Source organism: Dendrobates tinctorius, unplaced genomic scaffold (genome assembly GCF_039654945.1).
Source record: "Dendrobates tinctorius isolate UK_male_01 unplaced genomic scaffold, ASM3965494v1 ptg000065l, whole genome shotgun sequence".
In the NCBI taxonomy this organism is placed as follows: Eukaryota; Metazoa; Chordata; class Amphibia; order Anura; family Dendrobatidae; genus Dendrobates; species Dendrobates tinctorius.
The window spans coordinates 30,582,988-30,610,208 of NW_027361733.1; the positions used below are offsets into that span (position 1 = coordinate 30,582,988).

At 44.5% G+C, this 27,221-nt stretch overlaps 1 protein-coding gene across 3 annotated transcripts in view; it reads left to right on the plus strand.

Annotated features, from left to right (window-relative positions):
* Positions 1–27,221, plus strand: part of MYT1 (myelin transcription factor 1) — a 94,935-nt gene that overhangs the window by 42,204 nt on the left and 25,510 nt on the right. For 2 of the 3 annotated variants that reach the window (XM_073580869.1, XM_073580868.1), the window contains 9 exons: positions 1,298–1,512; positions 6,649–6,854; positions 7,119–7,388; positions 8,563–8,717; positions 9,397–9,498; positions 11,401–11,463; positions 11,579–11,647; positions 16,424–16,486; positions 20,829–20,912. In XM_073580869.1, coding sequence (XP_073436970.1) covers positions 1,298–1,512; positions 6,649–6,854; positions 7,119–7,388; positions 8,563–8,717; positions 9,397–9,498; positions 11,401–11,463; positions 11,579–11,647; positions 16,424–16,486; positions 20,829–20,912 — 1,227 coding nt within the window. The remainder of the gene's footprint in view (positions 1–1,297; positions 1,513–6,648; positions 6,855–7,118; positions 7,389–8,562; positions 8,718–9,396; positions 9,499–11,400; positions 11,464–11,578; positions 11,648–16,423; positions 16,487–20,828; positions 20,913–27,221) is intronic. The other variant, XM_073580870.1, reaches the window with a different exon arrangement.

Consider the following 27,221-nt stretch of genomic DNA (forward strand, 5'->3'; position numbering starts at 1 on the left):
TGGAGTGATGAGACGAAAGTCAATAGGCTAGGGTCTGATGAGTGCAAATGTGTTTGAAAGAAACGAGAGTAAAAGGGGCTAACAGATTGAGAAATTGAAGGAACAATCAAAATCGGTGGAGGATGCCTGATGATATATGGTTGTTTCACAGTGAAAGGCATTGGCTACTTGATCAGTTTCATTGGTGGTCTCAATGCTGAGCTATATGTGAGTATCCTACATGATGAGTTACTTCATATACTCAAGTACTATGGGTATGAAAAAGACAACATAGTGTTCCAACAGGACAATATCACGAAACATATGTTGAGATTGGTGAAGAAATGGTTCAAAGACAATGAAGTAGCGGTGCTGGATTGGCTCCCACAGTCCTCAGACCTCAAACCAATCAAACACTTGTAGGTAGAGTTGAAGAAAAAACTGTATACATACCCAAATGAGTCAACCAGTATGCACCAACTTTGGGAATGTGTAGAAGAGACCCGAGATAACATTTCGGTTGACACATGTTTGAATCTGATCGAGAGCATGTCCAGAAGGATTCAGGCAGTGTTGAAAGTCAAAGGTGGATTTACAGGTGGATTTACAAAATACTATCAAAAGAGTAAAAAATAAAATTTAGATCATTAGGAGCAAAACAGTAACAATGCAGTGATATGACAAGAGTCTGCAGAACTAATATGCTAAATAGTTGCAAGTCAAATTTAGGTAATGAGATTAGCCAAGATGATTGTCTATAGAATTATAGCAGTGTCAAGTTCAAAGCAGAATTGGATGGTGAGATATGGAGCCTGACAGTCAAAAGTTCAAAACATTGTTACCCTTTTGCTCTTCACTTTTACCTGGCTTTTATGTCTAACGGGAGGGACTAATGTATTGTTGTATTTATGGGGGGACCCAACTTTCAAGGCACAACTGTACCTAAAATAAAAATTTAAAGGCCCTGATACATTTTAGACTGAAGATAGACGAGCACATAGCTGCAGGACCAGCCGAAAGTCTAATATGTATGAAGGCCTCACGACTTTGCGACAGATTATGTCGGGGGAGAGAAAGATCCAGCCAGTTGAAATTCAGCGGCTCAAAATTTTGCTCTCCCCAAGATATGCCGCTGCCAGAGTAGTCTGGCAGAGTCTCTCTCATGGAGGACACAGAAGCTCTCGGTCTGATCAGGCATTCCAGAGTATAGAAGAGAAACATTTATGTATTGTGTATGGAGGCATAAGCTAGCCATAGCTCTGCTATATTTATAATCCTCAAACCTGCTTGCCGTTGACTGATTATACTCTATTCCTAGGCCCATGTGCTTTGTGAAGCAGCTGGAGATTCCCCAGTATGGCAGCTATAGGCCTAACATGGTTCCTGCAACGCCAAGAGCCAATTTAGCCAAGGAACTGGAGAAATACTCCAAGGTTACCTTTGATTATGCAAGTTTTGATGCTCAGGTTTTCGGCAAACGCTTGCTTGCCCCAAAGATTCAGACAAGCGAAACCTCACCCAAAGCCTTTAAATGTAAGTATGAGTTATCATATTGCACATCGGCAACATGTTAGTATATCTTGTTACATTATACGGTGACATATAGGCAGAATGACTGTACACGGGGGGGTTCAGAAATTATATTTGTCAGCACAAACATATATAAATATATACAGTACAGACCTAAAGTTTGGACACACCTTCTCATTCGAAGAGTTTTCTTTATTTTCATGACTATGAAAATTGTAGATTCACTCTGAAGGCATCAAAACTATGAATTAACACATGTGGAATTATATAATTAACAAAAAAGTGTGAAACAACTGAAAATACTGTATGTATTATATTCTAGGTTCTTCAAAGTAGCCACCTTTTGCTTTGATTACTGCTTTGCACACTAAAGAAGACTCTTTGAATGAGAAGGTGTGTCCAAACTTTTGGTCTGTACTGTATATATATATATACACACACATATACCGTATATACTCGTGTATAAGCCGACCCCCCTAATTTTGCCACAAAAAACTGGGAAAACTTATTGACTCGTGTATAAGCCAAGGGTGGAATTCATAGACTATGCCCCCATATGCTTCTCCATAGACTATGCCCCCATATGCTTCTCCATAGATTATGCCCCCATATGCTTCTCCATAGATTATGCCCCCATATGCTTCTCCATAGATTATGCCCCCATATGCAGCTCCATAGACTATGCCCCCATATGCTTCTCCATAGACTATGCCCCCATATGCAGCTCCATAGATTATGCCACCATATGCTTCTCCATAGATTATGCCCCCATATGCAGCTCCATAGATTATGCCCCCATATGTTGCTCCATAGTTTATGCCCCCATATGCTGCCCCATAGACTATGCCCCCATATGCAGCTCCATAGATTATGCCCCCATATGTTGCTCCATAGTTTATGCCACCATATGCTGCCCCATAGACTATGCCCCCATATGCAGCTCCATAGATTATGCCCCCATATGCAGCTCCATAGATTATGCCCCCATATGCTTCTCCATAATTTATTCCCCCCATATGCTGCCCCTTAGAATATGCCCCATATGCTGCTCTGTTATGAATGAGTCACCGTGGAAGGCAAAAACAGAAATGCTAGCTAAGTCCAGAAAACCAGAGAAGTTGGCAGCTATCGGATTGCAGACCCCTGAACCTATCAACAACAACTAGCAGTAGCCGTGGGGGGTTCCTACAATGCCCTAGACCCCTCGATCACAGCCGGAGAACTGCCTAGCCTAAAGACAGAAAGGGAAATCTAAACTGCCCCAGAGCAGACCCCAAAGCAATAGGCAGCCCCCAACATATAATGACAGTGAAGCAAGAAGAAAAAACACTAACACAGCTAGAAAGATAGACTGAGCAAATGATGGGGCCCAAGCTAACTAGATAGGACAGGATAGGAAAGCTGCTGTCTGCAATCCGCGAAAAACCCTATCAAAATAAGAGCCAACAGACTGACAGGGAAAAAGGCCCTGAAGACGCTAGGCTTCAAAAAGACTATGTCAGTACTCAGGTATTTTCTGAAGACAGAGCTAAAAGACACAAAAGAATTCAGCTCACCCCAGCAGGGAATGGCAGAATCCAGAAAAGCAAGGCAAAATAAAACCAAAACACAAATGCAAAAAGCAAGGCAGAAAACTTAGCTTTTGAGGAGCAGGAATCAGACTGGTCTCCTAGAATTCCACAGAGAAATCACCAGCGAGGCAGAAGGGCGTCGGCTGCCTTATATCCAGTCAGAGATCCCCGTTGCCCAGTCATCCTCTCCCAGCTCAGGTGCTTGGTAATCAGCCTCACTACCTTCCTTCACCAGAAGAGGGAATTCATCAGACCTCAATGGTGAAGGGAAAATGAACTCATAACACTGCTCCATAGAATATGCCCCCATATGCTGCAAAAAAAAAAAAAAAGCCATACTCACCTCTCCTGGGTCCATTGCCGCTGTCTGCCGCTTCTTGTGTCAGTGACTGCTGTTCAGCCAGCAGAGGGACGGCGCGCACTAACAACATCACCACACCCTCTGCTGCCTAAATGTCACTGACACAGGATGCAGCAGAGACAGCGGTGAGCAGTGATGGACCGGGGGACAGGTGAATATCGCTATACTCACCCATCCTGCTGCGGTCTCTGCAGCCTTGCTTCTCCACGGTCTCCCTTCCTGTCTTCAGCGGTCATGTGGTACCACTCATTACACTCATGAATATGCGCATATTCATGAGTGGTAATGAGCGGTACCACGTGACCGCTGAAGACAGGAAGGGAGAGACCCTGGAGATGCGAGGCTGCAGAGACCGCGGCAGGACAGGTAAGTATGATCTCTGACACCCCCGCTCCCCCTCCCCCGCCGAACCCCAGGTATATGACCTGTGTATGAGCTGAGAGGGGGACTTTCAGCCCAAAGAAATGGGCTGAAAATCTCGGCTTATACACAAGTATATACGGTATATATATATATATTGTAGGAATCTGTACTCACTTGGCTGCGGTTGAGGTAGGCACAAGAAGCAGTATTGTTGACGGGCCAAGCAAGTTTATTAATACTGCATAAACCGCTCTGGATAGCCAAAATAAACGAACTGCCTTTTCCTGCACAAAGTGAAAAGCAAACAGAAAAATAAAGTCTATATAGCACTGCGGGTCCGCCCGCTCAGGTCAGTGTCTTTAGCACACACACTGGAGATTTCCACACCTCTAGCCACAGACACTGAATGAGAGATTCAGCCTCCATTTTATCCGCCAAGCGCCCTTAGGGTTGGGATATGTGAGCAGTCATTCCCACCCATCTCTTATGACCGCTTGTAAAACCCGACCTGCAGCTAATAGCCGCGATGCCACATATCTCCCCTCAAGGACTCGACCGGCGGCCATCTTATAATATGTACACATTGGAAACAATGGAGTAGCGTTTATGGCAACTAGAAAAAAGAAGATGACTCAAGGACTTATATTTGCTGGGAAAATGTAGTCTAGTAATAAGTTTATATCAAACAAAGATTAAAAAAGAAATGAAATGTTGGAAGCTCCATTTAGGGGGAACGAGGTAAAGCGGTGTAATCTGCAATCAGGATCTGTTGCTGGAGCTCAGCAAAGAATATGAGGAGGTTTAGGAAAACTGCGTGTAGATCTCAGGAGCCTCGAGAGGGCTTTCCCTCATAACTAATCCTACTTTCCAAGATCCTTGTGTAATCCTGACACAGCTGCTCAGTAAAAAAAAACGTTCATGCCTCAGAGACGACTCCGCTATAGCGGCACAATGGGACTTACTTCTTTATTGCTGAACCCACACGGCACACAGAATGATGACGTTGGCTACAGGCCAAATTGGAGAAGTGGCGCTGACAGCTTGGGTTAGGACTGACGGAAAAGTCATTTGTTTCACAGCAAAAATAATTCTCCCGCTGAATAAGATCGCCTCATTTGCAATATTTGCAGAGCATTTTTCTGGGTAATTGTACTGACAAAATAAATTCCTGCAAAGCAGCGAGGACGACGAACCGTCCCGGCACCGCTCTTCTCCTCTAATTCACCGACTGAAAATCCATCTGAGCGGGAAAGATTTATTAAATGTAAAACTTCATGGAGGAGGGGGAAGCAAATTGGAGATGAATCTTCCCACTGGTTAAATTTCCCAGAGGAGATTTAAAGTAGATGCGTAGCAGCCGTGGTAGCTCATAATGCAATTCATTAGGTATTTGTAGGAGTTTCTTAGTGGAGGATATATTATATTTAGTGAACTGGTTCATGGTGTGAAATTTAATGCCAAAAAAATAATATTGCACTTTTCTTAGCGAGGGGAAAGCAGCACAGGCGGGCCTGGGTCACATGGTCATTATATAATTCATATGTGTTCAAAGGGCAAATGATGCTATAAAACAAGATAAATACTTAAAGGATTTGTACGCTTTTGTGCAAAAAAAAAAAAAGATTTTTACATATGGTAGTAGTTACATTTAATTAGTTTCTTTTGCAATCTTCATTACTTCATTTCATACCTGTTGCTATGCCGTTTTCAGAATGTTGTATTATGGGAGCGTCTCTCCCAGTAAAATAGGCTGGAGGGCTGCTGACTTCATTAGCACAACTTAAATCTTATTTCCTCTTCATGTGATTTTCTCCTCATCTACAGTCTGTTTTCTACTTTCTCCCCTGCCCAGATACAGTAGTGATAATATATGTACAAGCCCCTTTACCTCCACGCTGCTATCTCTAACACCGAAAGAAGAGAGGGGGGGAGCAGAGGCATCAGTACCAGAAGCTCTGACCCATTAGTAACATTTACTCAGATTACTCAGTTAGATAAAGCATTTACAGACACCATACAGCAGCAGAATGGTAGCATTTTATTAATGGGATGAAACTGAATGGGAGGAGACACAGATTAGATATTAGAAAAAACTTTTTGACAGTTAGAGTGATCAATGAGTGGAACAAGCTGCCACGAGAAGTGGCGAGTTCTCCTTCAATAGAAGTCTTCAAACAGAGGCTGGACAGACATCTGACTGGGATGATTTAGTGAATCCTGCTTTGAGCAGGGGGTTGGACCAGATGGCCCAGGAGGTCCCTTCCAACTCTACGATTCTATGATTCTAATGAGGACTATTTAGAAAATTGAATAAATACATTGTTTGCTAACAAAAACTTTTCAACTATCCACAGGATAAATGTTAATTTATAGACCCATGATGGTCCAACTTCTGGGTCCCACAATAAACAGCAGAATGTGTCTTTTTATCCCCAACTGAATGGAGTGGCAGTGCTCACACCCGATCATCTCTTCATTCATTCCTTATGAGACTGTTTAGCACTGTGCTCAGCTTTTTCAGGTAGCCCCGTAAAAATTTATAGAGCTAGGGTCGGCCATGCTCATTGCTGTTCAATAAAAGTGTCCATGTCTGCTTATCACTGTGGGCCCCAGCAGTCGGACCCCAAAAGATCTATCCAGCAGACAGGTGATGACTTATTTCCACCTATCAATTATTCCTTGATGTGTGCATTTAAGAAGCAAATGGGATAAAAATCTGTGGAAAAGAGTATAAAGTTTTCAAAGAAGTTGGACTCCACTCTCTGCAAGTTAACTTGCCCTTGGCACTTTTTTTTGACTGTTTACTATGCTTTCTAATATGGTTACTTGTATATTCTTACACAGCTAAACCATTTCCAAAGGCCTCATCCCCAAGTCACAGTCCATCCAGCAGCTATGTTAAAAGCACTTCATCTTCATCCTCTGGCTTTGATTACACCCATGATGCCGAGGCGGCACACATGGCAGCAACAGCCATCTTGAATCTTTCCACTCGATGCTGGGAGATGCCGGAGAATCTCAGTACAAAGCAGCAGGACCTGCCATGTAAAGTGAGTACCGGCTTTATCAGTTGATTTACCTTTGACATTATATGAATTACTTAAACTGTTCAATCTGAAGCTCTGATTTACTTTTTGTCTTAGAAGATTTTGTGCATATCCAGCATTATTTCATAAGGTCCACAAAACTAGTTTCTGGGGATCTTACACTTTCAAAAGTTCATCCACTGAAATCGTTCTTCCATATTATCTTCATTAACAACTGTTGTGTGTGAAAACTAACACAATGTCTTCCGCCCTCGTCTCCTCTTGCAGTCTATGGACATTGAAGTAGATGAAAATGGCACTTTGGACTTGAGTATGAACAAACATCGGAAAAGGGAGAACACTTTCCCCAGCAGCAGCAGTTGCAGCAGTAGTCCAAGCATGAAATCTCCAGACCAGTCCCAACGCCAAAATTGCACCAGTGCCACAAGTAGCACTATGACTTCACCCCAGTCCAGCCAGACTTCTCGGCAAGATGATTGGGATGGACCCATTGACTATACCAAGCCAAATCGCCAACGTGAAGAGGAGCCTGAAGAAGTAAGTTGTTCTTGAACGAGGAGACAAATGAGTATTTTGCTGAAGGGTTACATGTTGATATTCTGTAACTTTCAGGAAGGAATAATAGTAAAGTAAACTGGTAACTTATATGTTCGTGCACCAAGAACAAAAGTATTTTTGCATTTTTGTCTGAAGGTGGCTGTACACCTCCAATAGCTTTCAGATGAACACTAATTTCACCGAAAGGTATTCCAACCAACTTCCTCATACTCATGCATGCACAGTTTGGCTGAGCATGCGTTTTCAGTAAGGACAGAGGACGGAGTCACCGGCACACACCTCTCATGGCAGGTTCTCTCTCTCTCAAGAGAAAATGGATTGAGTGTTGAAATTGAACAACCCCCATCCTTCTTTCTCTTTGACACAACCTGTCAGGGAAAGTCTGGAGGCCTCCATGTACATGGTCCAATAATTTGTATGGACACCTTTAGACTAATGATGCAGAGATAATCTTGGTTGTGGCTTTCTGAAGGTCCTGACAATCTTAAATGAGTTTTACTGGAAGGGAACAATATTATACAATTTGTGAATAGTATAAAAGCAAAATGTAATCCTCTCCATGTTGTCTTTTCCTATGCCATGTCTCACTTCATAGTGTGTCTCTCTCCACAGCATGTCTTTCTAAGCGTGTCTCTTCCTATAGCGCAGTGTTTCTCAACTCCAGTCCTCATGACCCACCAACAGCTCTAGTTTTCAGGATATCCTTAGTATCGCACAATTGATAATTTCATCATCTGCTCAACAATTAATTCCATCACATATGAAATACTAAGAAAATCCTCAGAACATGATGGTCTTGAGGACTGGAGTTGAGAAACACTGCTATAGCGTGTCTCATATCATAGCGTGTCTCACTCCATAGCATGTCACTCTCCAAATTGTCTATTTCCATAGCGTATCTCTCACCAGAGCTTGTCTCTCTCTATAGTGTCTCTAACTATAGGATGCCTGTCACCATAGTGTGTCTACCTCCATACTTTCTTATGCCTTACTCCATGACGTGTCTCTCTCCATATTGTCTCACTCCATACTGTGTGTCTCCATAGCATGTCTCTCTCCATAAATTCCATTCTAGGTTCCATAATATCTTTTATGCATTAATAGGTATTCTTTAAGAATTAAAATGAAAACTAAATTCTACTCTTCTTCATAGTCTGAACCTGCGGGAGCTTCTTTTGCTTCATCAGAAGCCGACGAGCAAGAGATGCAGGAGGAGAACTTTGAAGACCGTAAATACCCCGGAGACGTGACGCTCAGCAATTTCAAACTTAAGTTTCTCTCCAAGGACAGCAAGAAAGAGCTGCTGACGTAAGTAAAATGGAATATAACGTGAATTATTAAGTTAGGGCAGACACAATAGCTTAGTTTTAGCGCCAGACACATTTTAGAAGGTAGGGAAATCTGTACCATTTGTGAAAGGACCCAGTTATTACATGCCATACTCTTGTTGGGAGGGCAGGTACGTGGGTGTACAGGCAACACTGGCGTTTCACTCATCCTCTAAGGTGCGCTTGTGTAACAGTTGTGTACATTAGTAGATTAGGTGACATCTAGATGCCAACTAGTTCCTGCAGTTCACTGTACAGTTATATACAGTAATTGGGGCTACAGTGTGATGTTTTTGCTTTCTACGATTACCATGGCACGACACATGGGCTCCAGGCTGGAGAGCGGAGCAGAGAAAATATCCTTTCTCCAGCCTCGAACCTCAAAAAGGTAAGTCAGTGTCTTTGTTTCGCTAAGAGATGCATAAAGGGTCCCCATTTTGCCCAGATGTACCCCTGCATTAAAGTGTGCCCATTGCCTACGCACTGTGTTGGCAGTCATTTTGTGTACTGAATCAATATCTCATACTCTTTGCAATCCCACAAATGTTATTTCAGTCTACAAAGTCACTGCTTCCGCACTGTGCAGACAGTGGGCACATTTTAAGTCTGGCAGAACATGGCCCTCCCGTTGGACTTACTTGAAACCAATATTTTCTCAGATATTTTGCTGCACAACGGGATATTCGGCCAATACGTGATGGGGGGTGCGCAAGTCCAAAAGGGGGCGATGGAGGAAAAAAAGCAGGAACCCTCCTGAATGAGTAAGTTCTACATTAAGCCTTTGCTTAGCATACCAAAGAAAGTAGCAATGGTGGGAATGTATTTTCAGACCAAGAGAAATGCTGGTTTTTGATGGAAAGCTTGATGTGTATAATATTGCTCAGATAATTGTGGTCCAATCTAATAGCTGTTCCTAAAGGTGGCAGAAACTTTTGATTTGTTGATACGTTCCCTCGAAATGTATAAATTGTAGTACTCCTCGAAACAGGTTTCTTGTTTGTTAGCCCTTTTATAGTCCTGCTAGATTTAAGTGCCAGGAGATAGAGAAAAAGAAATCTGAAAAATGAATGAAACATGAATATAGAAAAGGAGGGTCATATTAATAAAATCATATTTCCAGCCCGAGCCCAATGGAGCTCAAAACTTTTTTGCATCTTTACTCCAAATTCTCAAGTGAAGGTGAAAAGCCCTAATATTAATCTTATAGGTTAGGTTATAGGAACACAATGCTTGGGGAAAAAAAAATCACAAGCTGTACTCTACAGTCTTGATGTAATGATGTAATTAAGCGATCACTTTTATCTTCATTTGGTACAATTTTATTAAAAAGGACACTTTCGGCATTTGTACTTCACATGTTCCCAGGTTTCTTTGTGGATTATTGCTGTTTCTGCCTGCAACTTCTTTTTTTCAAGAGAATATAAAAGCTGATAAAATTCTAGGACTTTAGTTATCCTGTAGGCATGTCACAGTTTCGGGCCTGTGTGCGCTCTCCTGAGCAGCTGCAGAAAGTAGAAGAACTGTTCCTAGGGACATCCTACTACTTGAATAGGTAGTCTGAGTTCTTATTCCTTGAACGCCGCCTGCCTTGCCCTCCCCCCATGAGTAGACTACAGACATCTTTAGGTGTTTGTCGGTCTCATCTTGCCCTCATGGGCTGGGTACCAGCGTTCATAGCCTTGTACTCTAGTGTTGTGTACGTCTTGTAATTTCGGTGTCACATTTTGGTTTGCTTGGAGAAGAGCGTGCAATGATCGAGTGGCTCTAAGTATGTAGCTCTGATCTACTTTTGCAGAGATTGTGTCTGCATCTTGATCGCTAGAAAAAAAATCTTTGTGGGAAATTTTGGGCAAAAGAAACAAAGTGGTAGAGTACAGTTTAGTGGAAAAATAATGAATGGCAATTGGCAATCAATGGTCCTTGTCGGCTGTGTGACCTAGATAGATGCGTAGGAAGGTTTCAGTTACAACCAAGGAAATGATTAGGTATTCCAGGCTGCTCGTATTACACTTCTCCTCTTCTGTCTTGATATTGTACCCCTGCCCACTAGAAAGCAGGGAAGACATGGAAGATATGACACTAACAACCATATCTTGCAATCTCGCACTTACATAAATAATATGCAGGTCTCGGGATCTTATTTTTTTGCCATTTGGAAAGGTATAATACATGTCCAGAATGCACTGAAATTGGCCCACAGTGGGATTAGCCAACCTATTGGAAATTTTTTTGCATGGATAGGACTTCCCATAAAACAAATGGATGACTTCTAGTGATGAGAGCAAGTGCTCATTACTCGAGTTTGCCTAGGGTGCTAGGGTATGCACCGAGTATCGCAGGTGTTCCAGTGACATGTTAAAGTCCCCATGCCCGCATGTTTTGTGGCTGTGTAATAGCTGCAAAACAGTGCCGCAGGGACTTGAACATGTCACTCCAGCACCAGCGATACTTGGTGCATACTCAAGAAACTCAAGTATCGAGCATTTGCGCTCATCACTAATCACTACCAATGGGGCTGATGAGACATTTGCATTGGCAATTAAATACACAAATGTAAAAGAAGCATCTCTGATATGCTGTATGCATACATGGCACAGAACATTACATTTGTTTGCTGTGACCTCCTGTGCTTTCTAGTAACATGACATTTTCTCTGCACGCAGCTGCCCTACGCCGGGATGTGATGGAAGTGGACATATTACTGGAAATTATGCCTCTCACCGCAGGTTAGACTTCTCTTGACTGCTCCTTTGTGCTTTGGCTTGCAGGCTGTTTAGTACTATCCCGCACACCTCTTTTTTTTATTTTGGCTTATCCAGTTATCTATCTGTTCTCTTTCAGTCTTTCTGGTTGCCCTCTTGCTGACAAGAGTCTCAGAAACCTCATGGCTGCACACTCTGCTGATCTCAAGTATGTTTGCGCTGAGCTAAACTGCTACTCCTGGCTTTTCTTCTCTCCCTTCTGCTTGTCAAAATCTGCTGAGGCTGATCAAAAGCTGTAGTCGGTCATTAGAACCAGGGTGGAAAAAAAATGTAACGAGAAGACGTTACATATTGATCACTACTAGTGTCTGTCATTTGAGCTCTAAGCAGATTTTGCTTCTTCAGGGCTAATTGCTGCACCCCTCGCCCACCCTGCTTTCCTTATTTGCTACAGAATGGATGTCAAGTGTATATTAAGCCATGTGTAAACTATTGCAAGCTAGTTCAGAGCATGTCACATCTTACTGCCCCCCGCTGGCTGCTTTTAGCACTGCACGCCTGACAATTGCATTAGAGAAGAGCTGTCGCAGAGATTCTTGTTCCTTGATCTTCTCATCATCCTTCATGTTATCATTTCATATCAAAGCAGAACTGCACATCACGTAAAATTTGGGGGGAATTAATGACTGACTCTGCACCTTCAATGTGTTCATTATTACCTCGATATAAAGCCCAATTGTTGAATAAGGCATCATTAAATTCATAGATCCTGTTCTCATGTACACAGAGAACAGCTCCCAAAAATGATGAGCATGCAAAAGGTGTCAACTTAAAACAGATACCCGGGTTCCCTGCCAGGCTTTGACACAGATATGTGACCACTGCAGCCAATCACTTGAGGCAGCAGACAACACATGTCCATGTTGAAATGTCATGAGTGAAGGCCAGGATACAGGAGATCCTTTTAAAGGGGTAATTCGGGACTTTTTTAAAAAATGTTCCCTAGGGAGGTGCACTTATGGGCAGGTAATTACTAACTACCTGTCTGTGCTGCCCTGCGACAATCTCTCCTGGGTCAGAGCGATCACAGACCGCTCCTGCCAGCGATTCTCCTGCTTCCTGTGAAGCCACGTCAACAGAGCAGTTCATCCTCTTCTGCTCTGTCGACGGGGCATCACTGCCGACGTCATGCTAATTGACAGCCGGCTCAGCCTAACGCAGAGGGGAGCCGGCTGTCAGTCAGCGTGACGTCGGCAGTGACGCCCAGTTGACAGAGCAGAGCAGGAGAGAAGGAACTGCTCTGTTGACGTGACGTCACAGGAAGCAGGAGAATTGACTCCATGAGCTGTCTATGACCGCTCTGAGCCAGGAGAGATCAACGTAGGGCAGAACAGGCAGGTCGTTAGTAACTACCTGCTGATAAGTGCTTAGTCCCATACCAAAAATAAAATCTGGATAACCCGTTTAACCATTGTACAATTTTACATTCTGCAGCTTTTTGGATTACTTTGTGTTTCAGTTTATCACCACTATCAAAATCCATGTTTGCTCAGAAGAAACATGTATGGTTAATTCCTGTACACAGCTTAGGCTATGTGCCCACAATCAGGAAATAGCAGCGTTTTGGACGCATCGTATTTTCGCTGCGTCCAAAACGCTGCGTTCTAATCACGCAAATAAATCCGCATGTGTTCAGTGAACCATGCGGATTTACCGCATCTAATGAATGGTTATGGGTGAGACTACGCAGCATCTCTACTGCAGATAATTAATATACTGTGGCTCGTAAACCCACACCGCGGGTGATTTTATGCAGCGGTAAATAGAAGCACAGTGGGCATGGGATTTTTATAAATTCCATCCACTCTGCTTGTAATGTAGAATGCAGCATTTTGGATGCAGCGAACGTGAGCTGCATCCAAAACGCTGCTCTTCATGATCGTGGGCATGTACCCTAATACATCTCACAGCTGGGGGTTTGTTACAAGTGAAACCTCTTCATGTGAACAGCAAGGTGGATTTCTCATAGCAATGAATAGGAAAAAAAATTCCTAACATTCTTAGGCTACGTTCCCACAAGGACTTTTGGGTGAGTTTTTTTACTTAGCATATGCTCAAAAAAATGCAAGTAACCTATTTTACTTAATGGGTGCAGAAATGGTGCAGAAAATCTGCAACATCAAAAACTCTCCAAAAACTCATTTTGGGAACGTAGCATTAGGATATGTGTACACAATGTCTTTTTCAGGCTGGTCCACACCGAAACCCGCCTTAAAAAGCGCTTTAAAAAATATTAAAAAGCATGACCATAAGCATTTCTATGTAAAAACAACTTGACGTTCATACTTTTTGAGTCTCTTTTAACTGATTCAAACCTGAAAGTCATAACATGGTTAAAAGAAGTGACTCGACCATTCTTCAGGTGTCTTCAAGCCGCTCACTAAGTTATACATAAAAGTAAAAAAACAACAACAAAAAAAAAACGCCATCAGCAAAAAGATATCAAAGGCGCCAAAAGCACCGCTGGTGTTTTCCTGAAGTGTCTTCTGCTTGAAAAACTCAGTGGGTATTCTGGCATCTAAAACATGTTGTATACACATGCCCTCAAGGCTGGTTTCACATGTCAGTGGCTCCGGTACATGTAGTGACAGTTTCCTCAATTACCGGAGACACTGACACACATATACACATTAACATGAATGGTTCTCTGTACATGTCAGCGTGTTTTCACGAACACACGCTCCGTGTGCAAAACATGGAGACATGTCAGTGTTTGTGGGAGTGTGTGGTCCGCAAAACGTGCTGAACACGGCACACGGGGAACAGTTCACACTGTCCTCCGTGTTCACGGACGGCCGCCGAGGAAGAAGCGCTACTGTAAGCCGCTGATCCCCGGCGGCTGGGCGGCTGGTGCTGAACGCGGCTGTCATTCTTCTCTCCTGCTTTGCCGGCAACAGTGAGCAGGAGAGAAAGAATGAATGAAAACCTGACGTGGGGTCCCCCTCTCTTTGTGAACCAACCTGGCAAAACTCACAGCTGGGGGCTGCTATTCCCAGGTTGGTAGGGGCCATTGATCTTGGCTCCCACAGCCTAAAAACACCATCCCCCAGCTGCCCAGAAAAGGCACATCAATTAGATGTGCCTATTCAGGAGCTTTGTGGGGTTCTTACCACTTGCCCTGTAGCTGTGGCAAGTGGGGTCATAAGGGTTAATGTCACCTTGCTATTGTAAGGTGACATTAAGCCCTGGCTTAGTAATGGAGAGGTGTCAATAAGAAACCTATCCATTACTAATCCTAGAGTTATTCAAGGGTTAAATAAACACACACACAATAAGAACAAAGTATTTTAATCAAAGAATACACTACACACAGTGTTTAAAGCTTTATTATACTCCTAATTCCATATTGATGCCATTGTTGTCCTGTAAAAAATTATAGAATAATAAACCAACAATATCCATACCTGTCCGGCGATCAGTCACGTCCCATGGCGTAATCCATCTCAGGGGTTAATCAGTTTACAGCCGGAGTGCTGCTAATAGAGCCGCACCGGCTGTAAACTACTGGGGAAGGAAGAGGAAGCAGCACGCCCAGGTTCTGTGACGTCACCGCTAGTCAATGAGCCTGGGCGCGCTGCTTCCATTCATTCCCCAGTAGTTTACAATCGGAGCGGTCACATTAGCAGCGCTCCGCCTGTAAACTGATTAACCCCCCGAGATGGACTTACAGTAGTGCTTCTTCCCTGGCGGCCGTCCGTGCGGTCCGGATGCGGCACACAGTTGCCACACGTGTGCCACACGGATGTACCACGTATCCACATGGACACACGGACACAGATAGCTCCTGTACCGTTTTTTCCGGTACCGGAATTATCTGGACATGTGAGACTGCCCTAAAGCGGTTTCTGGGGAGAATTTTGGAGCAGATACTCTCTAAAAACTCCTCCAAAGACTTGTTTGTGAACATAGCCTTTAGGGTATGTTCAATCTAAGTTATTTTTAAAGGAATTTTAAGCAGATTTGCACCAAAATCCAGATCTAATTCAGATTTAGACGTCTGTGAAACATGGTATGAGTGTGTACCACAATGCACAGATTGCCCGCAAGTCTCATGACCAAAACTCAGCTGCCTTATATAGGTCTATGAGGCTGCTGAGTTAAAGTAAGGAGACCAGCTCGTGTTCCGTGCACTGTAGGTCTGTACTCGGACCATGTTTCATGGATGTCTGAATTTGGGCTTCTGTATGATTGTTAAAAAAACATGCACTCATCGTTTAATAACCTGGACCTGATGAATTTTATCTGCTCTGATACATTGCAGTTAACTATCAGTACAGGAGAAATATTTGTGCTAACAATGTCTTTATAAAGCTCATAGGTGATTATCTAGCTGGATACAATAATGACAGAGCCTCAGCTGTGCGACTTGTAAGTTCTGCGCTTAAAAAGTTGCAGAACATTTCATCATACGATTAAACTCCTACTGGAAAATTCTGGTAAGGGTATATACACACAATGCCTTTTAGATGCTGGCATATCCGCTTAGCTTTGCGAACAGAAAATGACGGCAGTGGTGTTGCGATTTACAGTGGTTTTGTCTCCTGAATAATGGTCAAGTCACTTCTTTGTATCTTTGGACAAGTGAAGCTGTTAAAAGGAGCACAGAATCCTGAACATCTACACAGCATATGCAGTGCACATGTCCATTCTTTTTAATGTTTCCTTAGCGCTTTTTCAGGGGGTTATGGAGTGTTTCCACCTGAAAAAGACATTTTGTGCATATACCCTAAACGAAAGGGATCTGACACAAGATCCATAAAAATTATATAATGATATCATTACATGTGCCTAACAATTATTTCTTAATTTAATTGAACCCTTCTTTTCACTCATCTGTTTGGACGCTCATCCGGGACAGAAGTTAAACTGCGCATCACTATGATGTCTTTTCCAATTTTGATGTCTTCTCTCTTCTTCTGTACAGGTGCCCTACCCCAGGATGTGATGGCTCCGGACACATTACAGGGAATTATGCGTCTCATCGGAGGTAAGAGCTTATGGGAATTAATTATTAGGTTTTTTATAGCTTGTATTGCATTTCTAGGGCCCATCCTGACTTAAGCCCGAAAGTCACACAGGGCTACATCTTTCCATGAGTTGCATCACGGTCTTTGAATATGAAGTGTGTTTTAAAATGCTGCTAAAATACATAAAAGGGAATGCATTTATTACTTATTGGATATTTATAGGCAGGAAATATTAGACTAGAAGCTAAAAAATAATAAGTACCGTTCACATGCTACCTATTTTCCATACAGATTTTAATCTGCAGCAAAATCTTTGACGAATCTACATGTAAGTTTTCACGTATAAATCTAATTTAGAAACCAAGCTTAATTTAAAGAATTATATAAAACTAGATGGTGGCCTGATTCTAACGCATTCTAGAATATGTATGTAGTTTATTTAAAGGGAATCTGTCATCCCATTTTTGCCCCATAAGCTGGGGCCACAGCCATCAGGGGCTTATCTTCAGCATTCTGTAATGCTGTAGATAAGCCCTCGATGAAACCTGAAAAATAAGAAAAACAAGTTAGATTATACTCACCGGGGGGCTGGGGCGGTGGGTGTCTCGGTCCGGTCCGGCGCCACCTATCTTCATACGATGATGTCTTCCTCCTTGCTCCATTACAGAATGCTGTAGATAATCCCCTGATGGCGGTGGCTGCAGCTGATAGGCCAAAAATGGGGTGACAGATCCCCTTTAAATTCCGCGCCAATATTGCTGATTGCGGCAAATCCGTGCGGCAGGAGATGACCCGGGACAACCGTCGGGAGATCCCCGGCTAGCGCCGCAGATTTCCCGACGGTTTCGGTGGTGTGTGTTGTTCGAATTCCGCGTGAATTCGCCGCCGGACTGCGCCTGTCACTGATTGGTCGCGCCCGGCCAGGCGCAACCAATCAGCGATGCGGGATTTCCATTACAAACAGACAGACAGACAGAATTAGACAATTATATAGTAGATTAGTTGTTGAAAAACCTCTTTTTGGAAATCTTTCCAGTGAAATTGGTCCCTGCACTCTCCAAGGTGCAAAGCCATCATTCTGACCAGCAGCTTATTTGCAGCATCAATGGTAAATTGTATCAGACATGCTACAATTCCTTCTCACTTTTTCACCGTTAGGCTTGTTTCACAGTCTGAATAAGGACCAGTCACAAGTCTCCTGCCCTAACTGGACAGTCTTATATAAATAAGCCTATGAGGCAGTCAAGTTTGGGTTTGGAGTCCCAAGGCTGCTCTGCAGCTTGTACTTGGACCATGAAACACAGATGTGTGAAATCATCCATATTCAGTGAAAAATTACTTCCACATATTATAAATAAATCAGTGCAATTAAATATAAGTTAATTACGACCTTTTGATTTGTTGCACATTTACCAAATAAAAGAACAGATATCATTTGGTTTGGTCACTATAAGTGCACTGGTTAGAGCCGGCCCACAGCTATTCATTTATTCCTCTCATCGAATTTGAGAAGAACATACATGGAATAGGACCTTAAAATGGATGCAGTTTGTTTCAATGGTATTCCTTTTTATTTAGAAAAATATCGTTCATCGGCCTGGCTGGTCAGGAAACCAATACATGCAATATTCCTCTATTTGATCCTAACACCTATCATCATCCCATCTGTAACTTTCTGATGGGACAATGGACATGGTGGATTGAAACAATGGGTTACACGGCTGACATTTTTTATCCATCCATTGTACTTTGGATGACGATGTTGAACATGAAGGACAGAAATAATTGAATATGTCAGCTGATGGAAAAACTGTGAGTTTAGAGGCTGTTCACATACTGTATGTCTGACCCTATGGTTTCTGTTTCCTCTAACATAGTTGTAAAGTGGTTCTGTCTGTGATTGCCTGGCAGATTTAATTAGGGCTTTAATGGACTGACTTTTTACAAACTACTGGGACTATCAGGTCTGGCCTTTACCCTTTTACCCCTTTACAAGGATGTGGACTTACACAGGACCCCTAAGTTGAATCCTTCCTATGAGTAGCTGGTGGCTGGTAGAGAAGGCTGGCAGTAAAGGTCAGGTCCCCAGGTCAGAACCAGGAGGTACAAAATTGTCGGTCAGATGAATAATCGGTAAACGGGGTGAAATCAGAAATAGAAGAAACCCAAAAAGGACAAAAGTGGATTAAAGAAGAGTGGTCCAGATAAAGGAATACTTATCACTGACAGTCAGAGACTGACTTCTGGGGTTTAAATAGGGAGGAGCCCTATCAGAGAGCTAATTATATCTGATAACTAGTATCCTGCAAGAAGACAAGCGAACTGAATAGGGACAACCAGTCCCAACAATCCTAAAGTTTAGCATTCAGACGCTACCATCACCCAGCAGCATTTTCAGTATTAATGTCTAGCGACCAAGGCAGACATAGAAGTAGCATGTTCTGACACCAATGTGACAATAGTTAAAAAATTGTATTGATGACAAAACTGATTCAATAGCTTCCCATGGGGTCATTATGACCAGAGGCATAATATAGAAGGCTGAACATCTGAACTAGTTGAGTAAAGAAACTTTGCTGTAGACACCAGACAGGTGCGAAAACTGCACAAAGTTGCCATCTGAAGTAACACTGTGAAATAATGCTGGGAAAAATTATATATGTGAATGCACCCCTACTGGTGTTACTCAATGGTTGAAAATCTGTGTGTCCATGTTCTAAAATATGCAACAAACTTAGAGGACCTTTCACCAGTTTGAGCATGTTAAACTGGCCATACCCTGGATTAGTGCAGGGGTGGGGAACCTTGCGATGACTTTTTATCCAGCTCCCGGGCAGATTCCGAGTAACCACAGTGCGTGAGCCGTCAGCTATATTTTGATGTCTGCCAGCCCTTTAGTCTCTTCTTGCTCTGTGCACATGCAGGCAGCGTTCGCTACTGATAGCTGAGGCGCATTCAATGAAAGATTATGTCCTGACACACCAGTGCCAGCGTCAGGGCAATTTTTGGGTGGAGTTAGCGCACAATTTGTACGGCCCCGAAGGATGGTATAAATATCCAAATGGCACTTAGCAGAAAAAAGGTTCCCCACCCATTGAAAAGTGGTTGCAGAGCTGAATAAAATGTAGCTTTTATTTTTTTATTTCACCTCTTTGTTACGAAGATGTTAGCTTGTAAAGCTCAAGTTATAATTTATGTTATAGTTCAACTGAGTGTTTCCAGAGCTTTGTCTCTGGGGCATGTACTTTTTCACTTGTATGAGGTTGATCAATCATAAGTAGGCAGTATCATGCAGGGGGAAAAAACACACCCTCCTCTCCGTACTGATCTCTGCTGCCACTGTGTAACGATAAAACAGAGCTAAGTTATGTATCATTAGGCCGGGATCACACATGCGAGAAACTCAGACGAGTCTCGGATGTTAATACCCGGCACTGCCACCGGCACTCAGACAGGAGCGTGCGGCTGCATGTATTTCTATGCTCTATGCTCCCAAGTGCCGGCGGCAGTGCCAGGTATTAACATTCGAGACTCGTCCGAGTTTCTTGCATGTGTGATCCTGGCCTTAGAGACACTTCCAGATCTACTCTCACAGTGCTGTCAGTTTTCACCTTCCCCCCACACTGACTGCCATAAGTAACATCTGGAAGTGTTTGCAATGATACATAATTCAGCTTTGCTGTATCTCTACACATTAGTTGCTTAGATCAGCGAGGAAAGGAGGCCATGCTCTTTTTTTTCTCCTGCAAGATGCTTGCTGCACATGACTGGTCAACCAAATGCAGGGGAGAGAATACACGTCCCCAGTAACAAATCTCTGGTAACACCCAGTTGGATTCATCTTAAATTATAACCTAAGCTTTAAAAGCCAATATCTTTACAACGGAGAGGAGAAATTAAGAAAATAAAAACTATGTTTTACTCAGCTCTGCAGTCACTATTCCATGATGTGGCCAGTTTAAGATGCTCAAACTGGTGAAAGGTCCTCAGTAATCCAGAGAAAGTTTTTTGGTTATTTTTTATAAACATAATGATCATCATTTTCAACTTTATCTCTATATTCTCCTGTTTAGGTTACACATTTGTCATGTAGTATATGAAGAGATCAAATTTTCCCTGTAACGTCTCTATGAATTGATGTTCCTAGAAATATAATATTTCCCAGCGTAATTGTTTTCGGTAGAGCCATGTGTATAATTGCCTCAGGAGACGTGGCAGTGCCTCAATCTCTGGGTTTGTTTGCCATCACGCTATAATATAGCTTTGCAGAGGCCAATCAGGTGAACAATCTGGGAATAGGTTGTACTGTGTATTAGAGCTGAGCATATGGCAGTAATTACATCCTCTTCTATGAATTTATAGCTTGTCAGGCTGTCCTCGTGCCAAGAAAAGCGGAATGAAAGTTACACCCACTAAGGATGACAAGGACGACCCAGAGCTAATGAAGTGAGTAGAAGACAAGCACGTGATGAGATGAATATGAGAATCTGAAAAAAAACCACGTACAATGTTAGTAACTGGAAAGTGCATGTAATTGCTTTATGCACACGTTATTGAGAGGCCCCGGAGTCTGAGCTTGCATCTAACACATCACAACAAATCAGTTCCCTTAGAGGACAGCATAAAACGCAAAGTAACAAGCCAAAATGGTGCCTACTTACAAAACTTCACCAGCAGTGCTCATGTACCAGTAGTGACCCATTCTGGTTACCCTAGCAGGGCCATCATGTATACAGATAGCCACTACTTATTATTCTTTGGTTGACATCAGGCTCTGGTTACACTGTGTTTGAGTAAATGTAGCCATTTGCATAACAGTTTCCTTTTGGCTTCCATAGGGCCGGTATACTTTGCTGCACTTTTTTTTCTTCTTAGAAAAGAGTAATTGATTATACTCTTTATACGGAGCCATTTGGTGGTATACATTTGTTTTACAGTTGGAGTTGTGCGCTTATACAGAGGTATACATTGGAGCCTATTATGGGAGGTATATGTCAGGCAACACTTCCAACATAGACAAGTGATGGAAGGGTCAGACTTAGTGTGAACTTTCCCTGAGACTGACAACTGCAAATCAGCCTGACAACTTTGGGCTTGATTCTAAATTCATTATTACCGTTTGACAAATGAAAAAAAAAAAGTTCTTTTTGCATAGGAGACATCAGATGATCAATTATCAGCAAATGGAATGGAAGTTTACTGGTACCTACTCTTTTTACTAGCAAGATTATTTTCCCACATACAGAGCATATCAGCCAAAAGCAAAAATAATTGGTGATGCACACTTTAGTGGGTAATCAATGTCATTCAAGTAGAAAACTAGAAAAATGGCACTCACCAAATTCTTGCAAAATACATTTCTTTAATTGATTAAACCAACATTATACCAACATGCCAGCAGGCAGGACAACGACCGTTTCACGATGTCAACCGGTAGACCCGTAAAAGCACTTTGACAGCATGAAAATTGTTGTTGTCCTGCATAAACTCCCTGCTCGTTCCCTGCCTGCTGGCATGTTTGTATCCCCCCCTTCACAACCTTTGATGCCACATAGGCGTCATGAAAAGTCGTGCCAGAAAGACCCATGACGCCTATGCGGCGTCATGAAAAGATCTCCCTCCTGCGGGTCGGGTGAGCGGGTTCAATGAAAGTTCACACGACCCGCCGGTACAGGGGGACCTAGACTTGACCCCAGGGTGGGTGGCTTCACCCCCTCGGGGATACGATCACTCCCAGTGACCTTTTTGTCACCCCCCTCGCATCTGATTGGAGCTAGCGTCCATGTGACACTAGCCCTCCAATCAGATGTGGAGGGGCGGAGTAAAATCATGGCTGCCTCGTTCCTCAACTTCATCCCATCCGTGGAAGCTGAGGAACGAGGTGCCAGACTGCCGCCCTGACCTGTGATCACCGCCGCGGCCACCGTTTTCACCGCCGCCGCCGCTGTCATCGCCGCTGCCGCTGCCACCACTGCCCTCCGGTAGTATATCTCCTTCGCCGCCTAATTCCAGCCCCTCCCACCTCCGCTCACTCACCCCTGCCCCCTGATCATCTCCTGCTCCCCTGATCCTCCCCCAGCACCCCCGATCTCCCCCAGCACCCCCGATCATCCACCTGCTGTTTCCACATCTGCCAGCTCCTCATCCGCCTACTGCCTCCTGTGCCTGAGAGCCCCCTCCTGTGCCCCAGTGATCACCCTCATTAAGCCCTGCCCCCCTGATTAACCCCTGCCCCCCTGATTAACCCCTGCCCCCCTGATTAACCCCTGCTGCTGCAGGTTTTTATTTCATTAACTCCTCAGCCACCTCCTGCCCCCCCTGTGCCTGACAGCCCCCCTCTGCCCCTGGTGATCCCCCAGCACCCCTGATCATCCCCCAGCACCCCTGATCATCCCCCAGCACCCCGATCCTCCCCCAGCACCCACGATCATCCACCTGCTGTTTCCAGCTCTGCCAGCTCCTCACCCGCCTACTGCCTCCTGTGCCTGAGAGCCCCCTCCTGTGCCCCAGTGATCACCCTCATTAACCCCTGCCCCCCTGATTAACCCCTGCCCCCCTGATTAACCCCTGCCCAGTGATTAACCCATGCTGCTGCAGGTTATTATTTCCTTATCTCCTCAGCCACCTCCTGCCCCCCCGTGCCTGACAGCCCCCCTCTGCCCCTGGTGATCCCCCAGCACCCCTGGTGATCCCCCAGCACCCCTGATCATCCCCCAGCACCCATGATCATCCCCCAGTACCGCTGATCATTTCCCCTGCTGCTGTAGGCTCCTCAGCCGCCTCCTGTGCCTAACAGCCCCCTCCTGCCCCCCGTGATCATCCCTCAGCCCTAGTGATCACCCCCATCAACCCCTGATCAACCCCTACCCCCTTATTAAACTCTGCTGCTGCTACTGTTTTTTATATCCACCTCCATCTCCTCAGCCACCTCCTGCCCGCCCCGCGCCTGACAGCCTCCTTCTGCCCCTGGTGATCATCCCCCTGCACCCCTGATTATCCCCTTGCACCCCTGATCATCCCCCTGCACCCCTGATCATCCCCCTGCACCCCTGATCACACCCACTGTTGCTGCCGTTGCTGGTTCCATCTCCACCTAATTCTCCTCAGCGCCCTCCTGCGCCTGACAGCCCCTTTCTGCCCCCAGTGACCATCCCCCAGCGCCATTGATCACCCCTGATCACCCCCTGCCCCCCTGATCACCCCCTAATAACCCCTCCTGCTGCTGCCGCTGATTCCTTCTACAATTCCATCTCCTCAGTCCCCTCCTGCCCCCCGCGCGCCTGATAGTCCCGTCCTGCCCCCCGCGCGCCTGACAGTCCCCTTCTGCCTCCCCACGCGCCTGACAGTTCCGTCCTGCCCCCCACAAGCCTGACAGTCCCCTCCTGCCCCGTGCGCCTGACAGTCCACTCCTGCCCCCCGCATGCCTGACAGTCCCCTCCTGACAGCGCATTCCTCCAGTAAAAAGTTTCACCAAACACTCGCACATACACACTCATACTATAATAAAGGTTTTTTACACACGCACACACACCACACGCACAATGTCCCGCTCATCCCAGTCCCAAAGGGTCTACTCAGTTGAGGAGGCATATGAAATTATTGCCTCTGATACTGAAAGTGAGAGAGAGGACCCCACCTTTCTCTATTCCTCCCACTCTTCCTCTTCCAGCGACACAGACTTGCCACCACCGAGATGTCGCAGGACGAGAACTCGTCCGGAGCCCAGGGAGGAAGAGTTGGAGGCCTTAGAGGAAGATTTGGAGACCTTGGAGGAAGTCTCACAGCCAAGTGTGAGTTTCCCCCAACCTAGTGCTAGTCACGCCCAACCTAGCACTAGGTCTCCCTCCTGGACCCCCGTCCCTGAAAATTTTGCTCCACGGATTCCTGATTTTGTTCCCCAATCAGGAATGCAGTTTGAGACTGCCAACTTCAGGGAAATAGACTTTTTCAAAGTCTTTTTCTCGGAGTCAATCGTCAGTCTCATGGTGGAGAAAACTAACTTGTACGCCCAGCAATTTTTGGCGGAACACCCAATTTCTTCATTCTCTACTTGGAGTCCCGTTAACTCTGTAGAAATGATTAAATATTGGGGACTGGTCCTTCACATGGGGATTGTGAAGAAACCAGAAATTCGCCAATACTGGAGTACTGATATTTTATATCAAACTCCAGTATTTGGCATGATTATGACTCAGAAACTTTTTGAGGCTATTCATAAATTTCTTCATTTAAGGGACAACACTGAAAGCCTTCCCCGCGATGACCAGAATTTTGATAGACTGTTCAAAATTCAGCCAGTCGTCGAACACTTCAACAACAAGTTTGCTGAAGTGTACTGTACATTCCTGAAAGGGAAATTTGTGTGGATGAATCCCTCATCGACTTCAAAGGGAGGCTTCAGTTCCGTCAGTACCTGCCCAGCAAAAGGGCAAGGTACGGGATGAAACTCTACAAGCTTTGTGAGAGTACCTCAGGGTACACTCTCAGCTTTAGAGTTTACCAAGGAAAGGACAGTAGGATCCAGCCCCCAGAATGTCCACTTGCTCTGGGGGTGAGTGGGAAAATAGTGTGGGATTTGGTCCACCCTCTGCTTGATAAAGGTTACCATCTGTATGTTGATAACTTTTATACAAGCATCACACTATTTCAGTCCCTCTCTGCCAGAGCTACCGTCGCTTGCGGTACCGTGCGCAGAAACCAGAGGGGTCTCCCTTTGCCGCTAATTGAGCAGCCTCTCCGAAAGGGTGAGACCCGAGCCCAATGGTAGCAGCAACATGCTTGTGGTCAAGTTCAAAGACAAAAGAGACGTCTTTGTCTTGACCACAATCCATGGTCCCGGCACCACGGCCACCACCGTTCGAGGTACCCCAGCACCGGTCCACAAACCGGACTGTGTCCTGGAGTACAACCATCACATGGGGGGAGTTGATCTTTCTGATCAAGTCCTTCAGCTCTATAGTGCCATGCGGAAGGCGAAGGTGTGGTACATAAAACTGGCTGTGCACCTCGTACAAATGGCACTGTATAACGCATGCGTGCTATCACGATGTGCAGGCCAGAACCACGCCTTCCTTGACTTCCAGGAGGCAGTGATAAAGGCCATGATTTTTGGAGAGGAGGACGGAGCGCGCCCCAGCACCCCTGGAACTCAAGTTTCCCGTATGGTATCAGGGCAACATTTTCCCCGTGAGGAGAGAAAAAAAAAAGGTGCCGGGTATGCTATAAAAGGGTGACAAGAAGGGAAACTCGTTTCCAATGTGAAACGTGTCCCGAAAAACCTGGACTGTGTGTGAATGAATGCTTCAGAATTCATCACACGTCCATGGACTAAACACATCTTGACACTCCCCTACAGAACTCACCCACACCAGCCTGACATACACAACACCACACATACCAAACTGACGTATATTACACCACACACCAACCTGACATACACTATGCCACACACACCAACCCGATGTAGTATCAAGTTGGTATGTGTGGCGTAGTGTACGTCAGGTTGGTGTGTGTGTGTGGCGTAGTGTACGTCAGGTTGGTGTGTGTGTGGTGTATACAATACCACACACACCAACCTGACGTACACTACACCACACACCAACCTGACGTACACTACACCACACACACCAACCTGATGTAGTGTCAGGTTGGTATGTGTGGCGTAGTGTACGTCAGGTTGGTGTGAGTGTGGCGTAGTGTACGTCAGGTTGGTGTGTGTGTGTGGTGTATGCTACACCACACACACCTACCTGACGTACACTACAGCACACACCAACCTGACATACACTACGCCACACACACTAACCTAATGTAGTGTGGCAGGTTGGTGTGTGTGGCGTAGTGTACGTCAGATTGGTGTGGGTGTGTGGTGCATACCCTACCACACACACCAACCTGACATACACTACATACTTTCCATAAGCGACCTGGTGTCCGCTAATGATTGGAGCTAACTTTCCATTCAAAAAGTCAAACGGCTGCCGTGCGCCCAAACAGTGGTTTATGACCACATATGAGGTATTGGTGTACTCAGGAGAAATTGCCCAACAAATTTTAGGATCCATTTTATCCTGTTGCCCATGTAAAAATGAAAAAATGTAGGTGAAAAGAAATTTTTTGTGAAAAAAAAGTACTTTTTCCTATTTACAGATCAATTTGTGAAGTACCTGGGTGTTCAAAGTGCTCATTATGCATCTAGATAAGTTCCTTGGGGTGTCTAGTTTCCAAACTGGGGTCACTTGTGGGGGTACTCCAATGTTTAGGCACACAGGGATAGTCCAAACACGACATGGTGTCCACTAACTATTGGAGCTAATTTTCCATTCCAAAAGACAAATGGCGCTCCTTCCCTTCAGGGCCCTGTCGTGCACCCAAACAGTGGTTTATGACCACATATGAGGTATTGGTGTACTAAAGAGAAATTGCTCAACAAATTTTAGGATCCATTTTATCCTGTTGCCCATGTAAAAATGAAAAAATGTAGGCAAAAAGAATTTTTTGTGAAAAAAAGTTATTTTTCATTTTTACAGAACAATTTGTGAAGTACCTGAGGGTTCAAAGTGCTCCCTATGCATCTAGATAAGTTCCTTGGGGTGTCTAGTTTCCAAAATGGGGTCACTTGTGGGGGTACTCCAATGTTTAGGCACACAGGGGCTCTCCAAACACGACATGGTGTCCGCAAATGATTGGAAATAATTTTCCATTCAAAAGTCAAATGGCGCTCCTTCCCTGCCGTGCGCCCAAACAGTGGTTTAT